Source organism: Oncorhynchus mykiss, chromosome 12 (assembly GCF_057628025.1).
Source record: "Oncorhynchus mykiss isolate SJ-2025 chromosome 12, ASM5762802v1, whole genome shotgun sequence".
In the NCBI taxonomy this organism is placed as follows: domain Eukaryota; kingdom Metazoa; phylum Chordata; class Actinopteri; order Salmoniformes; family Salmonidae; genus Oncorhynchus; species Oncorhynchus mykiss.
Genome location: NC_143033.1, coordinates 93,681,033 through 93,704,385, shown reverse-complemented (window position 1 = coordinate 93,704,385; position 23,353 = coordinate 93,681,033). Strand labels below are relative to the sequence as shown.

The window sequence follows — 23,353 nt, the reverse complement described above, 5'->3', positions numbered from 1 at the left end:
GGCTGCCTCCCGGGCATGAGCCAGGTGCCCCGCTATGGTCGACGGCAAAATCGGCTCATAACAAAAGTAATGTAACTAAGCACGTGGACTGATGAGTAGGATTTTGTTTTCACAAGCTTTCACAACATTGATTGCTTTTGATTTAAAAAATGCTTTATCTGCCTTCTCAATGAAAACTAGTTCAATTCAAACATGTATTTCATGAAAAATACAATTTTATGGACGATGCACCGTGCTGCCTTGTTGACAACATGACTGAGCGGCTCAGATTACTGTTTTATTTGAGATGGCGCGCCTCCCTCCCCGCTTTCGCCCGATTATGATTCAACCTGAGCCAGCGTAATAAAACTCCCTCTTTGGTTCGGTCTTTATGAGTTAGCTGGAGCTGCTGCCCTCCAGTGGCTGACGTGGGATATTTGTTTTTAGGAAAAGCCCCTGCGTGTTTGCCATTGGTTTCTTTTAAAGACTTGTTGTGCCGTTATACGTATTTTCTAATGGTGTTTAAAATTACTTTTTTTGGGGCTAAGAGAAATGTGTTAATCAAAAATATTATTCGTATTTATTTTTAAGTACGAAGATACGTTTTTCCATGACAACCAGCGACGCGTTCTTAGCAACTGCTTCAGAATGGCAAAAATTATTGGTGCTAAGAAATCATTGTGGCAACAAGTCTGTGAAGGTAAGGTATGCTTCGCTTGTAAATACCGGTATGCATGTTGTCGACTAAAATATAAATAAAAATGGCGTTTTCATTGTTGTGTGCAACCAGAATATGAGTCGGAGCAGCCCAGTCCACCCAGCGCTGCTTGGACAGACAGTGGTTCAGTGAGCACTCATGTCTCCCAGTACAGCGCCAGCAAGCACTCTCCTGTCTTCTATGGTCTCATGGCAGCTAAGGTAAGGCAGCCAACAATAATTGCACTTCAGTAAATAAATTCAAATTCAACAATTCATTTGTAAAAATAAAACGATATGTTTGTCTACATGGTGCTGTATGGCTTTCTAGGTTGCTGTGGATGATGATCCTGTGAAGCATGTTGACCCTCTTCTGAGCCACCCTGCCCTTGCTGGATACTCTGTCTTGGACAAACCTCCATCCTCCTGTCACAGACAGCCTCTGACCACACACCCTGCATCCACTCCCCAGCTTCATCAACGTGAGTTTCAAACCACTTAAAACTGTAGCTTCTTTGTATGTGCTAAACATAGTATTGCCTCTGCCAAGAGGTCTTGACGTTTATGGCACAGGAAGTAGACTAGTGTCCTGTAGCCTCAGTGTTTCTGGTGCAAGACCCGATACTGCTTTCCCCCCTCAATCGCTATACATAATCTATGCTTTTATCAGGAACAATACTTTCCTGTTTAATTAGCTCTCTAAGCACAGTAGAGGATAATAATGTTTCAAGTCTGTCTTGATTTTACTCCCCAATAATAGTACCAAAACAATGTTTTAGGCTACAGTTGGAGTGAAATTTCCCTTTGCATGGCAGAAAGGCCACTCTTACCCCACTTGTGTTGATCCATTCCCATGTCTGCCCCAGGCCCAATCACCCAGTTCCTGGAGGGGTCCGTGTTCCCAGTGCTACTGCCTGGACTGGAGGCCATGCTGAGAGAGGCCCAGAGACAACACTGCCTGGAGGTACTGGCACTAGGCCTATATCACACGATAACACTAACATGGTATAATGGCAATTTACTAGATATCAATGTGGCCCTGCAGAACACTACAGACCACCAAACTAGAATACATTACAGTATTTTAATAGTTTGCTTCTCCTGACTGTACTACATAAACGACTTTGAATTATAGAGTGACAGGATGTATGATCACCTCTTCTGAAATATTGTCTCTAACATGAATCCCGACACCCAAAACTAGTACTAGGACTTATTTAATACGACTTCAAGCACTGATTATACTATGATAATGATGATTATACTGTAGCCTACTTCTGTAGAGCTCTGCAGATTATTACAGTACAGTAACACTGTCATCCTTTTACCTGTTTAAGAGGAAAAGAACAGCATTCAACGCTTGTGACTTCCTAACTGAGTGGCTGTACAAGTAAGACTGCCTGCATGCCCCCTTTGCTCTCTTCCATTCTCAGTTGATTTAGTAAAAATCTTTGACAATGTCTCTGAACTTTCTGCCACCTCTTTATCTTCTGAGTGCTAAGCCATTGCTTTTACCATAAAAAAAAAAAGTCTGTCTCTAAAAATGGATTGGTGTTACGCAACTATGACTGTAGTTTGTCTTTGTGTGAAACTAAGCTTAATATTCTGTCTGCTACGGTCTGTTCCAAAGCCTTTTCTTCTCTCTCACTGCAGTCGGAACCCCCGCCGGCAGGGACAGGCCCCTGTGGACTTCCATGAGATCCCATTTGTCAAGGACTGGCTCAGGATACAGTGAGATGCAGGAGACTTAATAAAGTGTATACGCAAACATAACACAGAGCAAGAAAGTAATCTCAGAAATCACATGGAATATGTATGCATGTACACACACACACACACACACACACACACACACAGTGACACAAACTTGCACCTTAGGCTGATGCTGCCCTTATGAACAGAGGTGACTCACACGCTGCCCTCTCCTCTCTCCATCCCCTCCTCTCTTCTCCCTCCCTCTCCCAGTCCCAGGCCTCCCATCCCTCTCTCCCTACTGCTGTCAGACCAGCATGCTGCTGTTCTCATCCAGTCCTTCTGGCGGGGCTATACTGTGAGTGTCGTTGACAGTAAATTAAAGGTCACTGTTATTTTAGATGATAAATATTCTTGTACCATTTTAAAGGGTGTCATTGCACGGTGTGTAAAGGGTTAAATGCTCCACTGTCCCCTATTTTTGCTGTGTGTTTGTTAGTGTGTAAGCGTGCATGCTTATGTGTTTTTTTATTTATTTTTATTAATTTATTTAACCTTTATTTAACCAGGTAGTGTTACGGGTGGGTGTTGCCATCGTGACCAGTGAACTGAGATAAGGCGGAGCTTTACCTAGCATGGACTTGTAGCTGACCTGGAGCCAGTTGGTCTGGCGACAAATATGTAGCGAGGGCCAGCCGACTAGAGCATACAGGTCGCAGTGATGGGTGGTATAAGGTGCTTTTGTAACAAAACGGATGGCACTGTGATAAACTGCATCCAGTTTGCTGAGTAGAGTATTGGAAGCTATTTTGTAGATGACATCGCCGAAGTCGAGGATCGGTAGGATAGTCAGTTTTACTAGGGTAAGTTTGGCGGCGTGAGTGAAGTAGGCTTTGTTGCGGAATAGAAAGCCGACTCTAGATTTGATTTTAGATTGGAGATGTTTGATATGAGTCTGGAAGGAGAGTTTACAGTCTAGCCAGACACCTAGGTACTTATAGATGTCCACATATTCTAGGTCGGAATCATCCAGGGTGGTGATGCTAGTAGGGCGTGCGGGTGCAGGCAGCGAACGGTTGAAAAGCATACATTTGGTTTTACTAGCGTTTAAGAGCAGTTGGAGGCCACGGAAGGAGTGTTGTATGTTATTTTACGTGCATGCATGTGTGTGTATTATTGTGTTCAGGCGTGTGCATTTTCAGGAGCTGGCCAGTGACCCCATATGAAACAAATATATTGTGTAATCCCATTATTTTCTGGCTACAGCGTGATTATGTCATCAGTGATGCACTGCCTAATTCCTTCCTGTGTGGGTGTTCTTGAGTGCTCTGTTCTGGATAAATATAGACACTAATTGCTGTAAGTCGCTCTGGTTAAGAGCGTCTCATAAATGACAAAAAAATGTAAAGTCACACACACCCATAGACGCACTTCTAATCAGACAAGTCTCTGTCTCGTCTATCTACTAGACACTTGTTGTCTGTTTATGATGTAACCACAAATGAGCCCTTTTTTACACACAAACACCAAAACAAAACTCATCCCTGCGACTCTGTGACAGCGTAGAAAAATCCAGCCAAAAATCTCCTCATTGTCAGTGTAAATGATTAAGGATCGACGATGCCAGCTGTGGTTTAGATCTGTCATGTCCAAACAGGCTCTGCTCGAGTGGGCTTGAAGAAGCACTGGGGTGGGCAGAGTAGAGCATGCAGAATGTGTCCACGTGTCCCTGTGTCCTGTTCTGCCAGTGTGGCCAGAGGTAGGCAGTATTGGATCTCTTGTGTTATCTCGCACTGTAATTGGTTGTAATTCCTCTCCTCAACAGGAGGTGGCGGTAGTGAGCCTGTCCTCATTGACTCCCTGTGTTTATCCTGCTCTAACTGAGGTGAGGTTCAATAGGGCTAGGGATAGAACAGCAGACTCTCCCCACTAGAAGTTTAGGGAGGGAGTGGAGAGAGACGGCTTGGAAGGTTTTTTCAGGGATGATTAGAGAGGAAGTGAAGGAGAGGAACACTGTTAGTGCTGTTTTATGGGCTTGGGCCAGCCCAGAACTGGGTCCGAGGGGCCAGCCCAGAACTGGGTTCGAGGGGCCAGCCCAGAACTGGGTCCGAGGGGCCAGCCCAGAACTGGGTCCGAGGGGCTGGCTGTTTGATGTACAGCCATGTTTGTGTCTGTGGATAATGGGGATCTGGGACTAGATCTTAACTAGGGCGTGCGTAGTGGTTAACCCTCCCAACTCACATACAGGGCCTTCGGAAAGTATTTAAACCCCTTGACTTTTTCCACATTTAGTTACGTAAACAGCCTTTTTCTAAAATCTACACACAAAGCGAAAACAGGTTTTTAGTAAACATAAATACCTTATTTATATAGGTATTCAGACTCTTTGCTATGAGACTCGAAATATTCCATTGATCATCCTTGAGATGTTTCTACAACTTGATTGGAGTCCACTTGTAGTAAATTAAATTGATTGTACATAATTTGGAAAGACACACACCTGTCTATATAAGGTCCCACAGTTGACAGTGCATGCCAGAGCAAAAACCAAGCCATGAGGTTGAAGGAATTGTCCGTAGAGCTTCGAGACAGGATTGTGTCAAGGCAGCATTGAAGGTCCCCAAGAACACAGTGGCCTCCATCATTCTTAAATGGAAGAAGTTTGAAACCCCCAAGACTCTTCCTAGAGCTGGTCACCCGGCCAAACTGAGCAATCGGGGGAGAAGGGCCTTGGTCAAGGAGGTGACCAATAACTTGATGGTCAATGACAGAGCTCTAGAGTTCCTCTGTGGAGATGGGAGAACCTTCCAGAAAGACAACCATTTCTGCAGGACTCCACCAATCAGGCCTTTATGCTAGAGTGGCCAGATGGAAGCCACTCCTCAGTAAAAGGCACATGACAGCCAGCTTGGAGTTTGTCAAAAGGCACCTAAAGACTCTCAGACCATGAGAAACAAGATTCTCTGGTCTGATGAAACCAAGATTGAACTCTTTGGCCTTAATGCCAAGCAGCATCACATATATATTGGATATATACAGGTATATACAGTGCCATCATGCTTCAGAGGAGTGTGTGTGTGTGTGTGCGTGCGTGCGTGCGTGGGTGGGTGGGTGGCTCAGCGGGGTGGAAACAGTGTATGTGAAGCTTTTCAGCAGACGTCAATACTATTTTCCTCTTGTTCTCACCTCTAGCCCTTTATCCATCATACTCATTCTAATCCTTCCTCTCTCATTCAGTCTCCCTTACACCATACTCTCCTGTCCCCCCCTTCCTCTAACTATCTCTCTCTTCCTCTCTCATTCAATCCCCCTTACATCATACTCTCCTGTTCCCCCTTCCTCTGACTATCTCTCTCTTCATCTCTCATTCAATCCCCCTTACACCATACTTTCCTGTTCCTCCCCCCTTCCTCTGACTATCTCTCTCTTCTTTTTTCATTCAATCCACCTTACACCATACTCTCCTGTTCCTCCCCCCCTTCCTCCGACTATCTCTCTCTTCCTCTCTCATTCAATCCCCCTTACACCATTCTCTCCTGTTCCTCCCTCCTTTCCTCTGACTATCTCTCTCATTCAATCCCCCTTACACCATACTCTCCTGTTCCCCCCTTCCTCTGACTTTCTCTCTCATTCAGTCCCCCTTACACCATACTCTCCTGTTCCTCCCTCCCTTCCTCCGACTATCTCTCTCTTCCTCTCTCATTCAATCCCCCTTACACCATTCTCTCCTGTTCCTCCCTCCTTTCCTCTGACTATCTCTCTCATTCAATCCCCCTTACACCATACTCTCCTGTTCCCCCCTTCCTCTGACTTTCTCTCTCATTCAATCCCCCTTACACCATACTCTCCTGTTCATCCGCTTCCTCTGACTATCTCTCTCTTCCTCTCTCATTCAATCCCCCTTACACCATTCTCTCCTGTTCCTCCCTCCTTTCCTCTGACTATCTCTCTCATTCAATCCCCCTTACACCATACTCTCCTGTTCCCCCCTTCCTCTGACTTTCTCTCTCATTCAGTCCCCCTTACACCATACTCTCCTGTTCCTCCCTCCCTTCCTCTGACTATCTCTCTCATTCAATCCCCCTTACACCATACTCTCCTGTTCCTCCCCTTCCTCCGACTATCTCTCTCTTCCTCTCTCATTCAGTCCCCCTTACACCATACTCTCCTGTTCCTCCCCTTCCTCCGACTATCTCTCTCTTCCTCTCTCATTCAATCCACCTTACACCATACTCTCCTGTTCCTCACTCCCTTCCTCTGACTATCTCTCTCTTCCTCTCTCATTCAATCCACCTTACACCATACTCTCCTGTTCCCCCCTTCCTCTGACTTTCTCTCTCATTCAGTCCCCCTTACACCATACTCTCCTGTTCCTCCCTCCCTTCCTCCGACTATCTCTCTCTTCCTCTCTCATTCAATCCCCCTTACACCATTCTCTCCTGTTCCTCCCTCCTTTCCTCTGACTATCTCTCTCATTCAATCCCCCTTACACCATACTCTCCTGTTCCCCCCTTCCTCTGACTTTCTCTCTCATTCAGTCCCCCTTACACCATACTCTCCTGTTCCTCCCTCCCTTCCTCTGACTATCTCTCTCATTCAATCCCCCTTACACCATACTCTCCTGTTCCTCCCCTTCCTCCGACTATCTCTCTCTTCCTCTCTCATTCAGTCCCCCTTACACCATACTCTCCTGTTCCTCCCCTTCCTCCGACTATCTCTCTCTTCCTCTCTCATTCAATCCACCTTACACCATACTCTCCTGTTCCTCACTCCCTTCCTCTGACTATCTCTCTCTTCCTCTCTCATTCAATCCACCTTACACCATACTCTCCTGTTCCTCACTCCCTTCCTCTGACTATCTCTCTCTTCCTCTCTCATTCAATCCACCTTACACCATACTCTCCTGTTCCTCACTCCCTTCCTCTGACTATCTCTCTCTTCCTCTCTCATTCAATCCCCCTTACACCATACTCTCCTGTTGCTCCCCATCCTTCCTCCGTCTATATCTCTCTTTCTCTGCCTCACCCCTTTCTCTTACTATCTCTCTCTTTCTCTCTCACTCACTTGCCTGAGTTATGTAACCTGCTTGACGCAGCGTTGACTGCAGAGGAGGGGTGTGCGGGTGCGTGTGTACGTGCATTTGTGTGTACCCCTCCCTCCCTCACCTCTTTCATTGACAAGATGTGTAGTTGTTACCAAGGATGAATGGTCGGCATCAGAAACACACATTGATGCCACATAGCAGCCAGTATATCACACAGCAGCCAGTATATCACACAGCAGCCAGTATGTCACACAGCAGCTAGTATGTCACACAGCAGCCAGTATGTCACACAGCAGCCAGTATATCACACAGCAGCCAGTATGTCACACAGCAGCCAGTATATCACACACCACCCAGTCAGACAATGTTCTTGTCTCTCTGAGCAGCACAGGGAGATGCTAGGCTGAACACTAGAAAGAGAGATGCTACGACACAACATGTTATGTAATATACTTAGCTAACACACCGTAGCCATAGCCTAGCTAGCCATAATCCTCCATCCTTTAACTCCTGCTAGGCACAGTGCAGTACAGTACTGGAGGTACACTTCAAAGTGTAAACTCCTCTTTTCACAGTCCCCAAATCCAGAACAAATTCAAGACAGTGTACAGTATTATATCGAGCCATTATTGCATGGAAATCCGTTCCATCTCATATTGCTCAGATAAACAGCAAACCTGGTTTCAAAAAACAGATAAAGCAACACCTCACGGCACAAGGCTCTCCCCTATTTGACCTAGATAGTTTGTGTGTATGTTATTGACATGTAGGCTACGTGTGACTTTAAAACATGTTTGATGTAGTTCTGTCCTTGAGCTGTATTATGTCATGTTTCCTGTTTAGTGTGGACCCCAGGAAGAATAGTTGCTGCTTTCGCAACAGCTAATGGGGATGTTCATTAGGCACCAAACAGAAGAAAAGGGACTGAAACAGCGAAGGACTACCTGCACTCACCCAATAAGAAAAGCTTCCCTTTCAAAACGTTTTGCTATGGTTTGCCCTAATGAATATGACCCTGCTCTAACCATCCGGAAGCCTTAGCCAGCAGATGCACTACATAAGCCCACCACAATGATCAGTGGAGGCTGCTGAGGGGAGGACGGCTCATGATAATGTCTGGAATGGAGTCATTGGAATGGTATCAACCCTTTGGAAGCCATGTCCTCCCTTCAGCAGCCTCCACTGACAGAGATATACTACATAAGCCCACCACAGAGATATACTACATAAACCCACCACAGAGATATATTGCATAAACCCACCACAGAGATATACTACATAAGCCCACCACAGAGATATACTACATAAACCCACCACAGAGATATACTACATAAACCCACCACAGAGATATATTACATAAACCCACCACAGAGATATACTACATAAACCCACCACAGAGATATACTACATAAACCCACCACAGAGATATACTACATAAACCCACCACAGAGATATACTACATAAACCCACCACAGAGATATATTACATAAACCCACCACAGAGATATACTACATAAACCCACCACAGAGATATACTACATAAACCCACCACAGAGATATATTACATAATCCCACCACAGAGATATACTACATAAACCCACCACAGAGATATATTACATAATCCCACCACAGAGATATACTACATAAACCCACCACAGAGATATACTACATAAACCCACCACAGAGATATATTACATAAACCCACCACAGAGATATACTACATAAACCCACCACAGAGATATACTACATAAACCCACCACAGAGATATACTACATAAACCCACCACAGAGATATACTACATAAACCCACCACAGAGATATACTACATAAACCCACCACAGAGATATATTACATAAACCCACCACAGAGATATACTACATAAACCCACCACAGAGATATATTGCATAAACCCACCACAGAGATATACTACATAAACCCACCACAGAGATATACTACATAAACCCACCACAGAGATATATTACATAAACCCACCACAGATATATACTACATAAACCCACCACAGAGATATACTACATAAACCCACCACAGAGATATACTACATAAACCCACCACAGAGATATATTACATAAACCCACCACAGAGATATATTACATAAACCCACCACAGAGATATACTACATAAGCCCACCACAGAGATATACTACATAAACCCACCACAGAGATATACTACATAAACCCACCACAGAGATATATTACATAAACCCACCACAGAGATATATTACATAAACCCACCACAGAGATATACTACATAAACCCACCACAGAGATATATTACATAAACCCACCACAGAGATATATTACATAAACCCACCACAGAGATATACTACATAAACCCATCACGGAGATATACTACATAAACCCACCACAGAGATATATTACATAAACCCACCACAGAGATATATTACATAAACCCACCACAGAGATATATTACATAAACCCACCACAGAGATATACTACATAAACCCACCACAGAGATATATTACATAAACCCACCACAGAGATATATTACATAAACCCACCATAGAGATATACTACATAAACCCACCACAGACCACTCAAGGCTTTTCAATGGTGAGTTAAACAGTATTGTGGTCAAAGGAGACCAGTAATAAATATCTTTCCAATTAAACAGTCAATGGGGCTCAGTAGTGTGGCCATGCAGAGAAAGAGAGGGCTTTTATGGTCATAGATAGATGCCTCTAGGGTTCTGCTCCGTAGAGCCTACCCCCACTCTCAGAGATTTACAGGCACGGACTCAGTACCTAGCCCAGTCCAGCCCAGGACATCTCATAGCCCAGCACAGCAGAGCTTAGTCCTAGCCTACCCCATTCCAGTCCATAGTCAGTCTAGCTTATAGCCTAGCCTACCCCAGTCCATAGTCAGTCTAGCCTATAGCCTAGCATAGTAGTTTAGCTTGTTCTAGCCTATAGCCTAGCCAAACCCAGTCCATAGTCAGTCTAGCCTATAGCCTAGCCTAGTAGTTTAGCTTTTTCTAGCCTATAGCCTAGCCTACCCCAGTCCATAGTCAGTCTAGCCTATAGTCTAGCCTAGTAGTTTAGCTTTTTCTAGCCTATAGCCTAACCTACCCCAGTCCATAGTCAGTCTAGCCTATAGCTTAGCCTACCCCAGTCCAGTCCATAGTCAGTCTAGCCTATAGCCTAGCCTAGTTGCTTAGCTTTGTCTAGCCTATAGCCTAGCCTACCCCAACCCAGTCCATAGTCATCTACCTCTCTCTGTACTTAGATTGTGAGTAGCTAGGTACTGCTGTGCCCTATACGTACTTTGTCAGGGCTCTACATTGCGACCATTTTACTGGCATATGCGCCTAAATATTTTGCTGTGCGACCTGGAATTGTAATTTAGGAGCACCAGTGTGCCTAGAAAAACATCACCCAGATAATTGTTGTAGTGATCTGTACGGCAGCACCTGAGTGCCATGGAGAACACACTGAGCGCAGAATCATGACAAAGAAAACGTCTTGTTACCTCAAATATTTTGTTGTGTGCTCCTAACATTTTTTACTCACACATGCTCCTTGTAAAAAGGGGCAGCATAGAGCCCTGTATATGACTGTGGGGTGTAGGCTTGGGTGACCCCTAGTATTATCCCTGCATGCCCTGGCATGGCCTGGTAGTGGTGCCACCACTATCAGTGATGAATTCACAGAACTGTGGGGACATAGAAATAAAATCTGTAGAACAGACATCCCCATTCAAGTCAAGACTCCACACCTGTTCTAGCAAATAAATGTCTATGTGAGGCAAAGCTGTTGAAGAGAGATTTTGCCCATAGAGAACTAGGTCTGTGATTCCAGATGAGTGATTGGAGGGATGTTAGTTGACTTGCATTAGACCAGTGAGCTAGTGAAAAGCTAATGGTAGACAAGCCATTATGAGGGGTGGACAATAAGAACACAAGGGCTGAGTTTGCCTAATAACCACAATGAACACTTCTCTAATCTGTGTCTAGCCATCCCTCCCTATAGGCTTATAGTACACACTACATAGGGAATAGGGTGCTGTTTGAGACACAGCCAGTGATGCAGTGAGGAACCACAAGGCACTTAGATGAACCCTGTGTGGCTCACAGGAAGTGCAGTTCCCTGAGGCAGAGCGTGGTTCTTCCTCCTCGCCATCCACCCCTACATTCCTCCATGGCCCGGCTCTGCTGTAGATGAATCAAATCAAATCACATTTTATTTGTCACATGCACCGAATACAACAAGTGTAGACTTTACCGTGAAATGCTTACTTACAAGCCCTTAACCAACAATGCAGTTCAAGAAATATGGCTCAGAAAATATTTGCTAAAGGTGGTACCTGTACCGAGTCAATGTGGGGGGTACAGGTTAGTCGAGGTAATATGTACATGTATGTAGGGGTAAAGTGACAATGCATAGCTAACTGACTATGCATAGTAGCAATGTAAAAACATATGTAACTAGTCTGGGTGGCCATTTGATTAATTGTTCAGCAGTCTTATGGCTTGGGGGTAGAAGCTGATCCGGAGCCTTTTGGACTTAGACTTGGCGCTCTGGTACCACTTGCCATGCAGTAGCAGAGGAAACAGTCTATGACTTGGGTGACTGGAGTCTTTGACAATTTTTTGGGCTTTCCTCTGACACTGCCTATTATATAGGTCCTGGCTGGCAGGAAGCTTGGCCCCAGTGATGTATTGGGCCGTACACACTACCCTCTGTAGCGCCTTACGGTCGGATGCCGAGCAGTTGTCATACCAGGCAGTGATGCAACCGGTCAGGACACTCTCGATGGTGCAGCTGTAAGGGACACATGCTAAATCTTTTCAGTCTCCTGAGGGGGAAAAGGTGTTGTCGTGCCCTCTTCACGACTGTCATGTTGTGTTTGGACCATGATAGTTTGTTGGTGATGTGGACACCAAGGAACTTGAAACTCTCAACCCGTTGATGTTAATGGAGGCCTGTTCGGCCCGCCTTTTCCTGTAGTCCGGGATCAGATCCTTTGTCTTGCTCATGTTGAGGGAGAGGTTGTTGTCCTTGCACCACACTGCCAGTTATCTGACCTCCTCCTCATAGGCTGTCTCATCGTTGTCGGTGATCAGGCCTACCACTGTCGTCGTCAGCAAAAATAATGATGGTGTTGGAGTCGTGCTTGGCCACATATTCGTGGGTCAACAGGGAGTACAGGAGGGGACTAAGCACGCAACCCTGAGGGGCCCCAGTGTTGAGGATCAGCGTGGCAGATGTGATGTTACCTACCCTTAACACGGGGGCAGCCCGTCAGGAAGTCCAAGATCCAGTTGCAGAGGGAGGTGTTTAGTTCTAGGGTCCTTAGCTTAGTGATGAACTTTGTGGGCATTATGACCAGCCTTTCAAAGCACTTCATGACTACTAATGTGTGTGCTACGGGGCGGTAGTCATTTAGGCAGGTTACCTTGGCATTCTTGGGCACAGGAACTATGGTGGTCTGCTTGAAACATGTTGGTAGTACAGTCAGGGAGAGGTTGAACATGTCAGTGAGGACACTTGCCAGTTGGTCTGGGCATGCTGTGAGTACACGCCCTGGAAATCCGTCTGCCCTGTGGCCTTGCGAATGTTGACCTGTTTAAAGGTCGGCTACGGCAAGCATGATCACACAGTCGTCCAGAACAGCTGGTGTTCTCATGCATGCTTCAGTGTTCAGGATGAAGTAAAGTCTCTGATCTCAGACTCTAATCCCCTTTCCTCTCCGCTTTATTTTTCTCCTCTCTTCTCCTCCCTTTTCTCCCACAGACTTGGTCAAGAGCTCTGCCTCAGCTAGACCACCTGACAGAGAGAATGACACTTGGAAGGTGTGTGTGTGTGTGTGTGTGTGTGTGTGTGCATCTGCGTATCTTTGTGTCAGGTATTTATGTGGGTGTTTGTGGTTTTGCATGTGTTTTATGCTGTGTGTGTGTGCGTGTGTGTGTGTGTGCGTGTGAACAGGTTTTCTTGGGAAGACTTTGACTTGTAGCGAGGATGCCAGTGGGGATTAAGTTGGATGGGGTCTCACTGTGCGTTTGGTGCTTATGCTGTGTGTGTGTGTGCGCGCTGTCTCGCACATTTATATAATCACGTTTGAAATGCCCATCCTTCACACATACCCAGGGGAGGGACAACTCACTCACGTGTTCAACTAAAATACACACAGACACACACATTCATCCTGACATGCACACCAAAGTACACAATACACACATACTCAAAAGATTATTAGGAAAGGCGCACTAATGGTTTGACACACAAAAACACTCATCCGTATGTAATGAAACAGACACGTGTACAGACAGACATGATGCAGTGCTAAACTGAATCCATGATGCACTTCAGCCATAACAAACCTCATCCTGGTTAACTAGCTATCTGCACTGATTTACACAGACACTCCCATCACCCATCCCCTTTCTTCCTCAAGTGCCATACCGACACACACACATGCATGCGCACGCATGCACACAAACAAGACAGACTGCCCCCCTCCTGACCCTCACCCCTCATTTCCATCTCTATGGTATCTCCCGTCAGCAGAGGGGGTTGTGCTGCGTTCTGACACCCACTGAATAAACCATGGATCCCCTACCCCCCTCCACCCCAATGCCATGGTACGGCCTTACGTAACAGGCCCACTTTCACAGCCACACACTCACATTTAGACTGCAGCTAGCTACGGCTAACCACTAACTAAGGCTATACTGGGGAGAGAGATGGAGGAGGGGAGAGACCGGGGGAGGGGAGGCTGAGGAACAGGAGAGAGATGGAGGAGGGAAGAGACCGGGGGAGGGGAGGCTGAGGAACAGGGGAGAGATGGAGGAGGGGAGAGACCGGGGGAGGGGAGGCTGAGGAACAGGAGAGAGATGGAGGAGGGGAGAGACCGGGGGAGGGGAGGCTGAGGAACAGGGGAGAGATGAAGGAATGGGAGCAAGGGGTGGGAGGGTGAGAGGAGGCAAAGGAGTAGAGAGAGGGGAGGGTAGAGAGAGTGAAAGGAGGGATCATGGGAGGAGGGGAGAGATATGTAAAAGGGACACACTGGGGAGAGGGAGGAGAGGGAGATAGAAATGGGAGCAAGGGGGAAGGGTGAAATGCGGGAGGGAGAGGCAAGAAGTGAGGTGGAGAAGAGAGAGGAAAGATGGGAGAGAGAGGAGGAGAGGAAGGAGAATGGTATAAAAGAAAAGGGCAGATGGGAACAAGGAGAGGAGGTAAGAGAGTGGCAAACAGGAGTGTGTCTGGGATAGAAAGAAGATATGAAGAAAAAGAGTGATCAGACAGACAAACACACTGATGATCAGACAGACAGACAGACAGACAGACAGACAGACAGACAGACAGACAGACAGACAGACAGACAGACAGAGTGATAGGATGAGATAGTAGAGCGAGAGATATTTAACTTTCCACTCTGGAACAACATCGGTAGGAGGGGTGAGAGGAGAATGGAGAGCAGAGGGACTCTGAGACATAAAGATCTAGTCAGAGTGTAGGAAAGAGGGGGGCTGGGAGAGAGGAGGATTCAGGGACATGTTCTGTTCAGCTACCCTGCAGCAGCTATTTGGAACCTCCATTGAAAGCGTTGAGGCCACACAGAAACACAGGGAAAGACCTCGGAAAGGCTCCCTCAGTATTCTGGATTTAGTCCCACCATCCACATTATCATCTGCATTATTATCCACATGATCATCAACATACAATAGCTGAAAGACCTGGCACTGCCTTCAGTTTACTGCCAAACACGTTGTTTTATCAACACGGGAATCCGCATGAATGTTAGTACTGCTAAACTACCCATCCTATTGCCTGCAGCGAACAGTACACACACACACTGCTGTATGGTATTCTGGAGGAAGGAATCTTTATTCAGGTGTGCCAGCCAGTGTGTTTCTCCTCCAGCTGCTCCAGATTAAAACACAGTAGGATTCTACCAGAGAGGATCTGGACCATCTAGAGGATACTGCCTGTTTTAGTTTGATTGACAATGTGGATTCAATCAAGGTCAAACACAAGAATAGTCATTACAACTGTTTCCGACCGTGTGTGTGTGTGTGTATAGGTGCGGGCCCGTGCAGATGTGCAGGAGCTGCGCCAGTGGCAGAGGGAGCTTAGAGAGGATAACCGTGACATCACCAAAACAGTCCAAGAATTCTGGGCTCACCAGGAGAGCCGGGGTGAGTGAACACACACACACACACACACACACCTGAGGTAACTGACAAAATAATGGAAACAGTTGAGTAAATCAGGTAGGGATGGGCACGCTTATTCAGATATTCAAATGTCCGAATGTGCATTTTTAGTCTATTTTAACAATGAAAAGTCTTTGTCAAAATGTAATTGTCTATGAGACAATGCTACACACAAGGATATGCCATGACATTTGACATTTTTAATTCAAAAAAACAATCTTTTGAATGTAGTTTTTATGACATAAAGTACATACCATAGTAGCCTACACGGGTTTCACGTGTGTGTTATTGTCGGCCAATCAATGTGGCACCATCTACACTCAGTGGCTCCGTGTGTAGTAAGCAACGTGGGAGATCTCTAATCAATGCAAAATGGAATTAAAATGACAGAATTGAGTTAGTTAAATGAGAAGGAGTAGGCTACAACTACCAGAAACCATCAGGTGAGCTGTTGTTTAATCTGAATGGAGTTGCTGCTGAGGACAGAGCGAGAGCGAGGGAAGGAGAGGGAGAGAATGAGTGCAGGAGAAGGAGGGGGAAGAAATATGGGAAGTGAAGGAGACAGAAGAGAAAATGTCTGCAGGGTTCAGGATGTCTTTGTGACACAGAGGGAGGGGAGGGGGACTGCACACATCTTCAGAAGGAGATGGAGGCAGGAAAGAAGGAGAGAGAGAGAGAGTGAGGGAGATGAAAATGTCAGCGCGGGTGTGTGTGTGTGTGTTGGGGGGCGCGGGGTAACATCAAATGACACTGTCTTCTGTAAGGATTATCCTACTGCAATGTGTGTGTGTGTGTGTGTGTGTGTGTGTGTGTGTGTGTGTGTGTGTGTGTGTGTGTGTGTGTGTGTGTGTGTGTGTGTGTGTGTGTGTGTGTGTGTGTGTGTGTGTGTGTGTGTGTGTGTGTGTGTGTGTGTATAAATATATATAGTGTAGAGCAGCTGGGAATGTAGGCCCTATTCCAGAGAGAAAACCCTGAGCCCTTAATGGCTGACTGGCTGGCATTCCTGGGAGAACGACACAGCTCTGTCCTTGACAACACACACACACTTTACAAATATGCACACACACAAACATAACCACATGCTCAATACATACAGAAGCACAGATTACAATGCACATACATGCACAGAATATCTCCGTCACATACATACAAACAGATATGCTTAAACATACATACACACAGGCAGATGTTTTAACAGCCCTGCACATAGCACGTCTACATTTTGTTTTAGACACACACACACTCCACTCACACACACACACACTGACACATCGGTCTTTTCCACATGACCACCACATTGAGGCACGCATTCCAAAACGACAAAGGCACACACACCACACACATCCAAATAGCTGTGGAGCAGCGAACATTCTTACACTTCCTGGTACACGACACTCCTGCTGCGTGAAGCGAGTGCTGACCTGACATTCCAGCAGGGGGCCTGGGGAGGCTGCGGGAGCACAGAAACACACCTGACCTTATGTTCTCAATGGAGATGGAGAGGGACCTCTCTATCTCTCAGCATCAGCACCTGTTGTCAATGGAGACCTCTCTCTACTCTCTACCTCTCAACAGCAGCACCTGGATACAGTATTCTCAATGGGGAGGTACTTCTCTCTATACCTGACTACTGTGTTGTCAATGCAGACCTCTCTACCTCTTCAACATAAGCACCTGACTACTGCGATCTCAATGGAGAGCCCTCTCTCAACATCAGCACCACAGCATTGTACAGTACTTGTGTGTGAGAGAGACAGAGAGATGCATATAGAAAGATGGGAGGAAGGGGTAGATGGTAGAGACAGAGAGAGACCTTGCTGGGCTGTTTTTGCTGAAGTTGCAGTTTGTTTGTTGTTTTTGGGTGAAATGAACCGAGAGCAGAGCAGCATACAGTGCAGAGTGACGGATGACACAAACCACAGGACCGAGAGAGAAGAGGGGGAGTGTGAGAGAGATGGAGCAGAGAGAGAGAAAGACCTGAAAGAGAGGCAGAGGAAAAGAGAGAACTTGAGATGAGAGAGGAAGAGCGAGACATGAAAGGAGAAAATAAATGGCAACTGTGTGATGCAGCTGCTGCTGCCAGGCTGATCTCATCTGACCCAGTACCATACCATACCCATTCACCATTACACACTTCACAGGCTGATCTCATCTGACCCAGTACCATACCATACCCATTCACCATTACACACTTCACAGGCTGATCTCATCTGACCCATACCATACCCATTCACCATTACACACTTCACAGGCTGATCTCATCTGACCCAGTACCATACCATACCCATTCACCATTACACACTTCACAGGCTGATCTCATCTGACCCAGTACCATACCATACCCATTCACCATTACACACTTCACAGGCTGATCTCATCTGACCCAGTACCATACCATACCCATTCACCATTACACACTTCACAGACTGATCTCATCTGACCCAGTACCATACCATACCCATTCACCATTACACACTTCACAGGCTGATCTCATCTGACCCAGTACCATACCATACCCATTCACCATTACACACTTCACAGGCTGATCTCATCTGACCCAGTACCATACCATACCCATTCACCATTACACACTTCACAGGCTGATCTCATCTGACCCAGTACCATACCATACCCATTCACCATTACACACTTCACAGGCTGATCTCATCTGATCTCATCTGACCCAGTACCATACCATACCCATTCACCATTACACACTTCACAGGCTGATCTCATCTGACCCAGTACCATACCATACCCATTCACCATTACACACTTCACAGGCTGATCTCATCTGACCCAGTACCATACCATACCCATTCACCATTACACACTTCACAGGCTGATCTCATCTGACACAGTACCATACCATACCCATTCACCATTACACACTTCACAGGCTGATCTCATCTGACCCAGTACCATACCATACCCATTCACCATTACACACTTCACAGGCTGATCTCATCTGACCCAGTACCATACCATACCCATTCACCATTACACACTTCACAGGCTGATCTCATCTGACCCAGTACCATACCATACCCATTCACCATTACACACTTCACAGGCTGATCTCATCTGATCTCATCTGACCCAGTACCATACCATACCCATTCACCATTACACACTTCACAGGCTGAAACACAAGCACTGGAAATGGCCTAAAAACCTCACCGGCTGAAACATTTCATGACCTCGCCATTAAGGCGGGGACGGACATGGAATTTTGGATGAGGGTTATTGGTCAGCCAAATGGCCGTGGTCATGTTCTAATCATTAGAATAGCACATTTTCTCCTCTACTCCGCTCCTGACTGCATGGGCTGCTGCTGCAGTGAGGTCGACTCGTTTGCTACAACACCTTGCTTGTTTCAGCAAGGAGCAACACAGTTTCATCACGTTGTAAAGAGTCCATGTTACCATTGAAATGCCCGACCAGTCAGCTGTTCGTTCCACACAAACGCTTACAAAAAATGGTTATGGTGGTTATGGAAATTACTTTAAAAACGTCACCGTCTGAAACATAAGCCCTAGAAATGACTTGGATTGAAACATTATCACTGGAAATTGACTTAAAGACATTCTGAAACATAAGCACTGGAAACAAGCAGGAAAAACCTTCATACTGAGGCGGTCTCAACAGGGTTCTCAGACATGGCCGCCACAGGTCAGGTCAGGCCTGGAGGTCAAGTGTCAGCTGACAGGTGCAGAGCTCAGCACCACATTTATCTATCTCCTCGTGTCCTTGACCTCGTGTACCATGTGAGGAATGTATCTCTGATGACGGTTCAGTGAACACGACAACATAACAAAGCTAGCTATCCCATAGCTCGATAACTCCACAACAGGGTTGGGGTCAATTCCATTTAAATTCAGGATGTAAACTGATATTCCAATTCGAAATAAAACATTTTTCCATACTTTTTGGGGTAAAATTTTCATTTGCTTCCTGTTTACTTGATTGAATTGAAATTTAACCCAAACGCCATCATTAACCAGTGTAAACATAGCAAACCATCATACACAACATTGTGTCTGTGACGTCTACAACACAAATGTATTTCTATCTCTCTCTTTGTTTGAGTATTGTAACTGGTCAAATATAAAGAACTCAATTCTATTCAAGAAAGCTTTGCATCTATGATGTCACGTCTATTGTCTATTACTGAGGCTAACAATAGAACAGGCCTGGCAGCTGTCACCATGAGCTAGTCTACAAACCTCTGAATCGTGTGTGTTTGTGGATAAACTGTATGTTTGGTTTATTTTGTTTTATTCTTCCCTAGTGAGCTCGGCCCTCAATGACCTCAGGGGGGACTCCACCACCCCTCAGACCCCTCAGCTCGGTGGTGGGTACTCCAACTCAGACGTGTCCATCCAGGTGGTCTCCCCCACCCCCCAGAGCACCGTGTTCCACACCCCCACCTCCCAGATGAGTCCTGAGAGCACCGAGTCGCTGACCCCCAGCCTGCAGGGAGTAGAGGACCTGACCAGGGAGGAGAGGACACTAACTGACTCACTGACCCTGCCCGAGGCTGCTGCCGTCACTGCTTTAGCCACCGCTATGGATACCTTTTCCCCATCCTTAGGTAGCCACTGAAAGGCCATAGAGGCTGAGGCAATGTGTGTCCCAAATGGCACCCTATTCCCTATACCAGAGCTGCCCAATCCTGGTCCTGGAGGGCTGAAATACAGTGGCTTGCAAAAGTATTCACCCCCTTGGCATTTTTCCTATTTTGTTGCCTTACAACCTGGAATTGAAATAGATTTTTTTTTGGGGGGGGGGGGGGGGGTTGTATCATTTGATTTACACAACATGCCTACCAATTTGAAGATGGAAAATATGTTTTTATTCTGAAACAAACAAGAAAAGACAAAAAAACTTGAGCGTGCATAACTATTCACCACCCCCAAGTCAATACTTTGTTGACCCGCCTTTTGCAGCAATTACAGCAGCAAGTCTCTTGGGTTATGTCTCTATAAGCTTGGCACATCTAGCCACTGGGAGTTTTTCAAGTTGGATGGGTTCCGCTGGTGCAATCTTTAAGTCATACCACAGATTCTCAATTGGATTGAGGTCTGGGCTTTGACTAGGCCATTCCAAGACATTTAAATGTTTCCCCTTAAACCACTCGAGTGTTTCTTTAGCAGTATGCTTAGGGTCATTGTCCTGCTGGAAGGTGAACCTCTGTCCCAGTCTCAAATCTCTGGAAGACAAACAGGTTTCCCTCAAGAAATACTTTCTATTTAGCGCCATCCATCATTCCTTTAATTCTGACCAGTTTCCCTGCCGATGACTAACATCCCCACAGCATGATGCTGCCACCACCGTACTTCACTGGATGGTATACTCGGTGTGATGAGAGGTGTTGGGTTTGCACCAGACATAGCTGTTTCCTTGATGGCCAAAAAGCTACATTTTAGTCTCACCTGACCAGAGTATCTTCTTCCATATGTTTGGAGAGTCTCCCACATGCCTTTTGGCGAACACCAAACGTGTTTGCTTATTTTCTTCTTTAAGCAATGGCTTTTTTCTTGACACTCTTCTATAAAGCTCAGCTCTGTGGAGTGCAGGCTTAAAGTGGTCCTATGGACAGATACTGCAATCTCCGCTGTGGAGCTTTGCAGCTTCTTTAGGGTTATCTTTGGTCTCTTTGTTGCCTCTCTGATTAATGCCCTCCTTGCCTGGTCTGTGAGTTTTGGTGGGCGGCCCTCTCTTGGCAGGTTTGTTGTGGTGCCATATTCTTTCTTTTTTTTTATATATAAGGGATCCATGGGATGTTCAACGTTTTGGATAGTTTTTATAACCCAACCCTGATCTGTACATCTCCACAACTTTGTCCCTGGCCTGTTTTGGAGAGCTCCTTGGTCTTCATGGTGTCTCTTGCTTGTTGGTGCCCCTTGTTTAGTGGTGTTGCAGACTCTGGGGTCTTTCAGAACAGAACATATACTGAGATCATGTGACACTTAGATTGCACACAGGTGGACTTTATTTACCTAAATATGTGACTTCTAAAGGTAATTGGTTGCACCAGATCATATTTAGGGGCTTCATAGCGAAGGGGGTGAATACATATGCACACACCACTTTTCCGTTTTTGATTTTTTGAAACAATTTTTTTTTTTCATTTCACTTCACCAATTTGGACTATTTTGTGTATGTCCATTACATGAAATACAAATAAAAATACATTCAAATTACAGGTTGTAATGCAACAAAATAGGAAAAACGCCAAGGGGGATGAATACTTTTGCAAGGCACTGTACTTCTGTTTTTCATCCCCTCTTTCTAATCAGGGACTAATTCAGACCTGGGACACCAGGTGTGTGCAACAAACTACCAGGTAGAAACTAAAACCAGAAATGTTTTGTGTTCCAGGATTGGCCCTGCCCTATATAGTTGACCAACTACCTGTCCCTCCATATTGTTTGTGTGGCTAGGGACCTTGCCGACTACGCCAACTGGTCAAAAGTAATACACCTTACAGGGAATAGGGTGCTACGGCAGAACATGACATGTACATCATCAATGTTATATCAACATCACCACTTTTACACACTATTACTGACACACTACTGATGAAGAGCATAGGTTACACACTAATATTAGAAACCGTATCGATACGTACTGTAAAGATGACTAGACACTGGTAGTCACTAGCACAATGGCTTTGCTTCTAATCACCTCTCCTCCACAGCGCATAGAAAGGTACATATATTTCCTGTATTTGTCACTTCCTTTTTCCACGAACAAGGTGATAATAATGCTTGAGCTCATGAAACAGACAAATGTTCCCACTCAAAACAGGAATTTAGGGCAGAGAAAAGGATAAGAGCAGATGAACAGAATAGCACATTATTTTTCCACCTTAGCCTTGTGTCCTGCAAGTCAGGAAGCTGAATGACCCTGTTGATGGAAAGAGGAAGCGAAAGTGAGATCTGAGAAGAGTGCTCTCTCAGTGACTGAGAGCAAGCGGATAAACAGGACACCAATAAAACACTGAAAATGACAAGATAGAGTGTGGTGTACTTTACTCCCTCATGGACCTTTTAGAGACCATTGACATTCCATTGGTTTTGAGAGTGCAATTCAGTGTATTGGCATTATATCCACTGTTATATGTCTGAGTGACTTACCTGCAGAGACCCTGCTCATGAAGACCTCACAGTTTTCAATTGGACCAAATCACAGAGCAGAACAGCAGGTTGGCCCTGTGATGGACAGCTGCTGGTCCAATCATGACGCAGCAGCCCCCAGAAGGCCCAGGCCAGGGAAGTGAGAGATATGTATCTCAGTCAGTAGGTAATTGGATGCCCGGGGCACAGCTGCCACTGGGTTAGGGTGAGGCGATAAAACAGCTCATTTCATTTCGAGGACATTTGATAGGCCTGAGCAACCAGCACTCCACAGTAGAGCTTGGCTGGCTGGCCGGAAACAGTGGGTTCTGTTGCATGGTGAAACTGGATCACATAGCAGTGGGTAGGTAGCATTAGCCCAGCAGGTAGCAGGACTGCTCTACTAGTTTCAATGTTGCTGCATGCACTGGCATGAAAGCTTTAGCCTGGCCTCACATCTGTATGTGATTTTGTCAACTCTGACTGGCTGAGGAGTAATCTGGGGAGAAGGTAACTCTTGCTGGGGAGAAGCTAACTCTGGCAGGGTAGTAGTCTGGGGAGATGGTAACTCTGGCTGGGGAGTAGTCTCGGGAGAGGGTAACTCTGGCTGGGGAGTAGTCTGGGGAGAAGG

The 23,353-nt window shown here is 45.8% G+C and overlaps 1 protein-coding gene across 2 annotated transcripts; it reads left to right on the top strand.

The window, feature by feature from the left end:
- The first annotated feature begins 587 nt into the window (after nt 1-587).
- On the top strand, nt 588-22,615 carry LOC110511121 (IQ domain-containing protein K). 2 transcript variants are annotated; one of them, XM_090194195.1, is made up of 9 exons: nt 588-679; nt 770-897; nt 1,007-1,157; nt 1,542-1,639; nt 2,013-2,065; nt 2,329-2,406; nt 2,641-2,725; nt 15,469-15,583; nt 19,893-21,124. In XM_090194195.1, exons 1-9 carry the CDS (start codon nt 628-630, stop codon nt 20,204-20,206), a joined length of 1,074 nt encoding a protein of 357 aa, XP_090050321.1. In that variant the 5' UTR covers nt 588-627; the 3' UTR covers nt 20,207-21,124. The 2 variants fall into 2 exon arrangements, with proteins under 2 accessions (XP_090050321.1, XP_090050323.1); XM_090194197.1 differs by lacking the exons at nt 588-679; nt 770-897; nt 1,007-1,157; ... (2 more) ...; nt 2,329-2,406; nt 2,641-2,725 and adding an exon at nt 14,353-14,620 and having other exon boundaries at nt 19,893-22,615.
- Nucleotides 22,616-23,353: the final 738 nt, after the last annotated feature.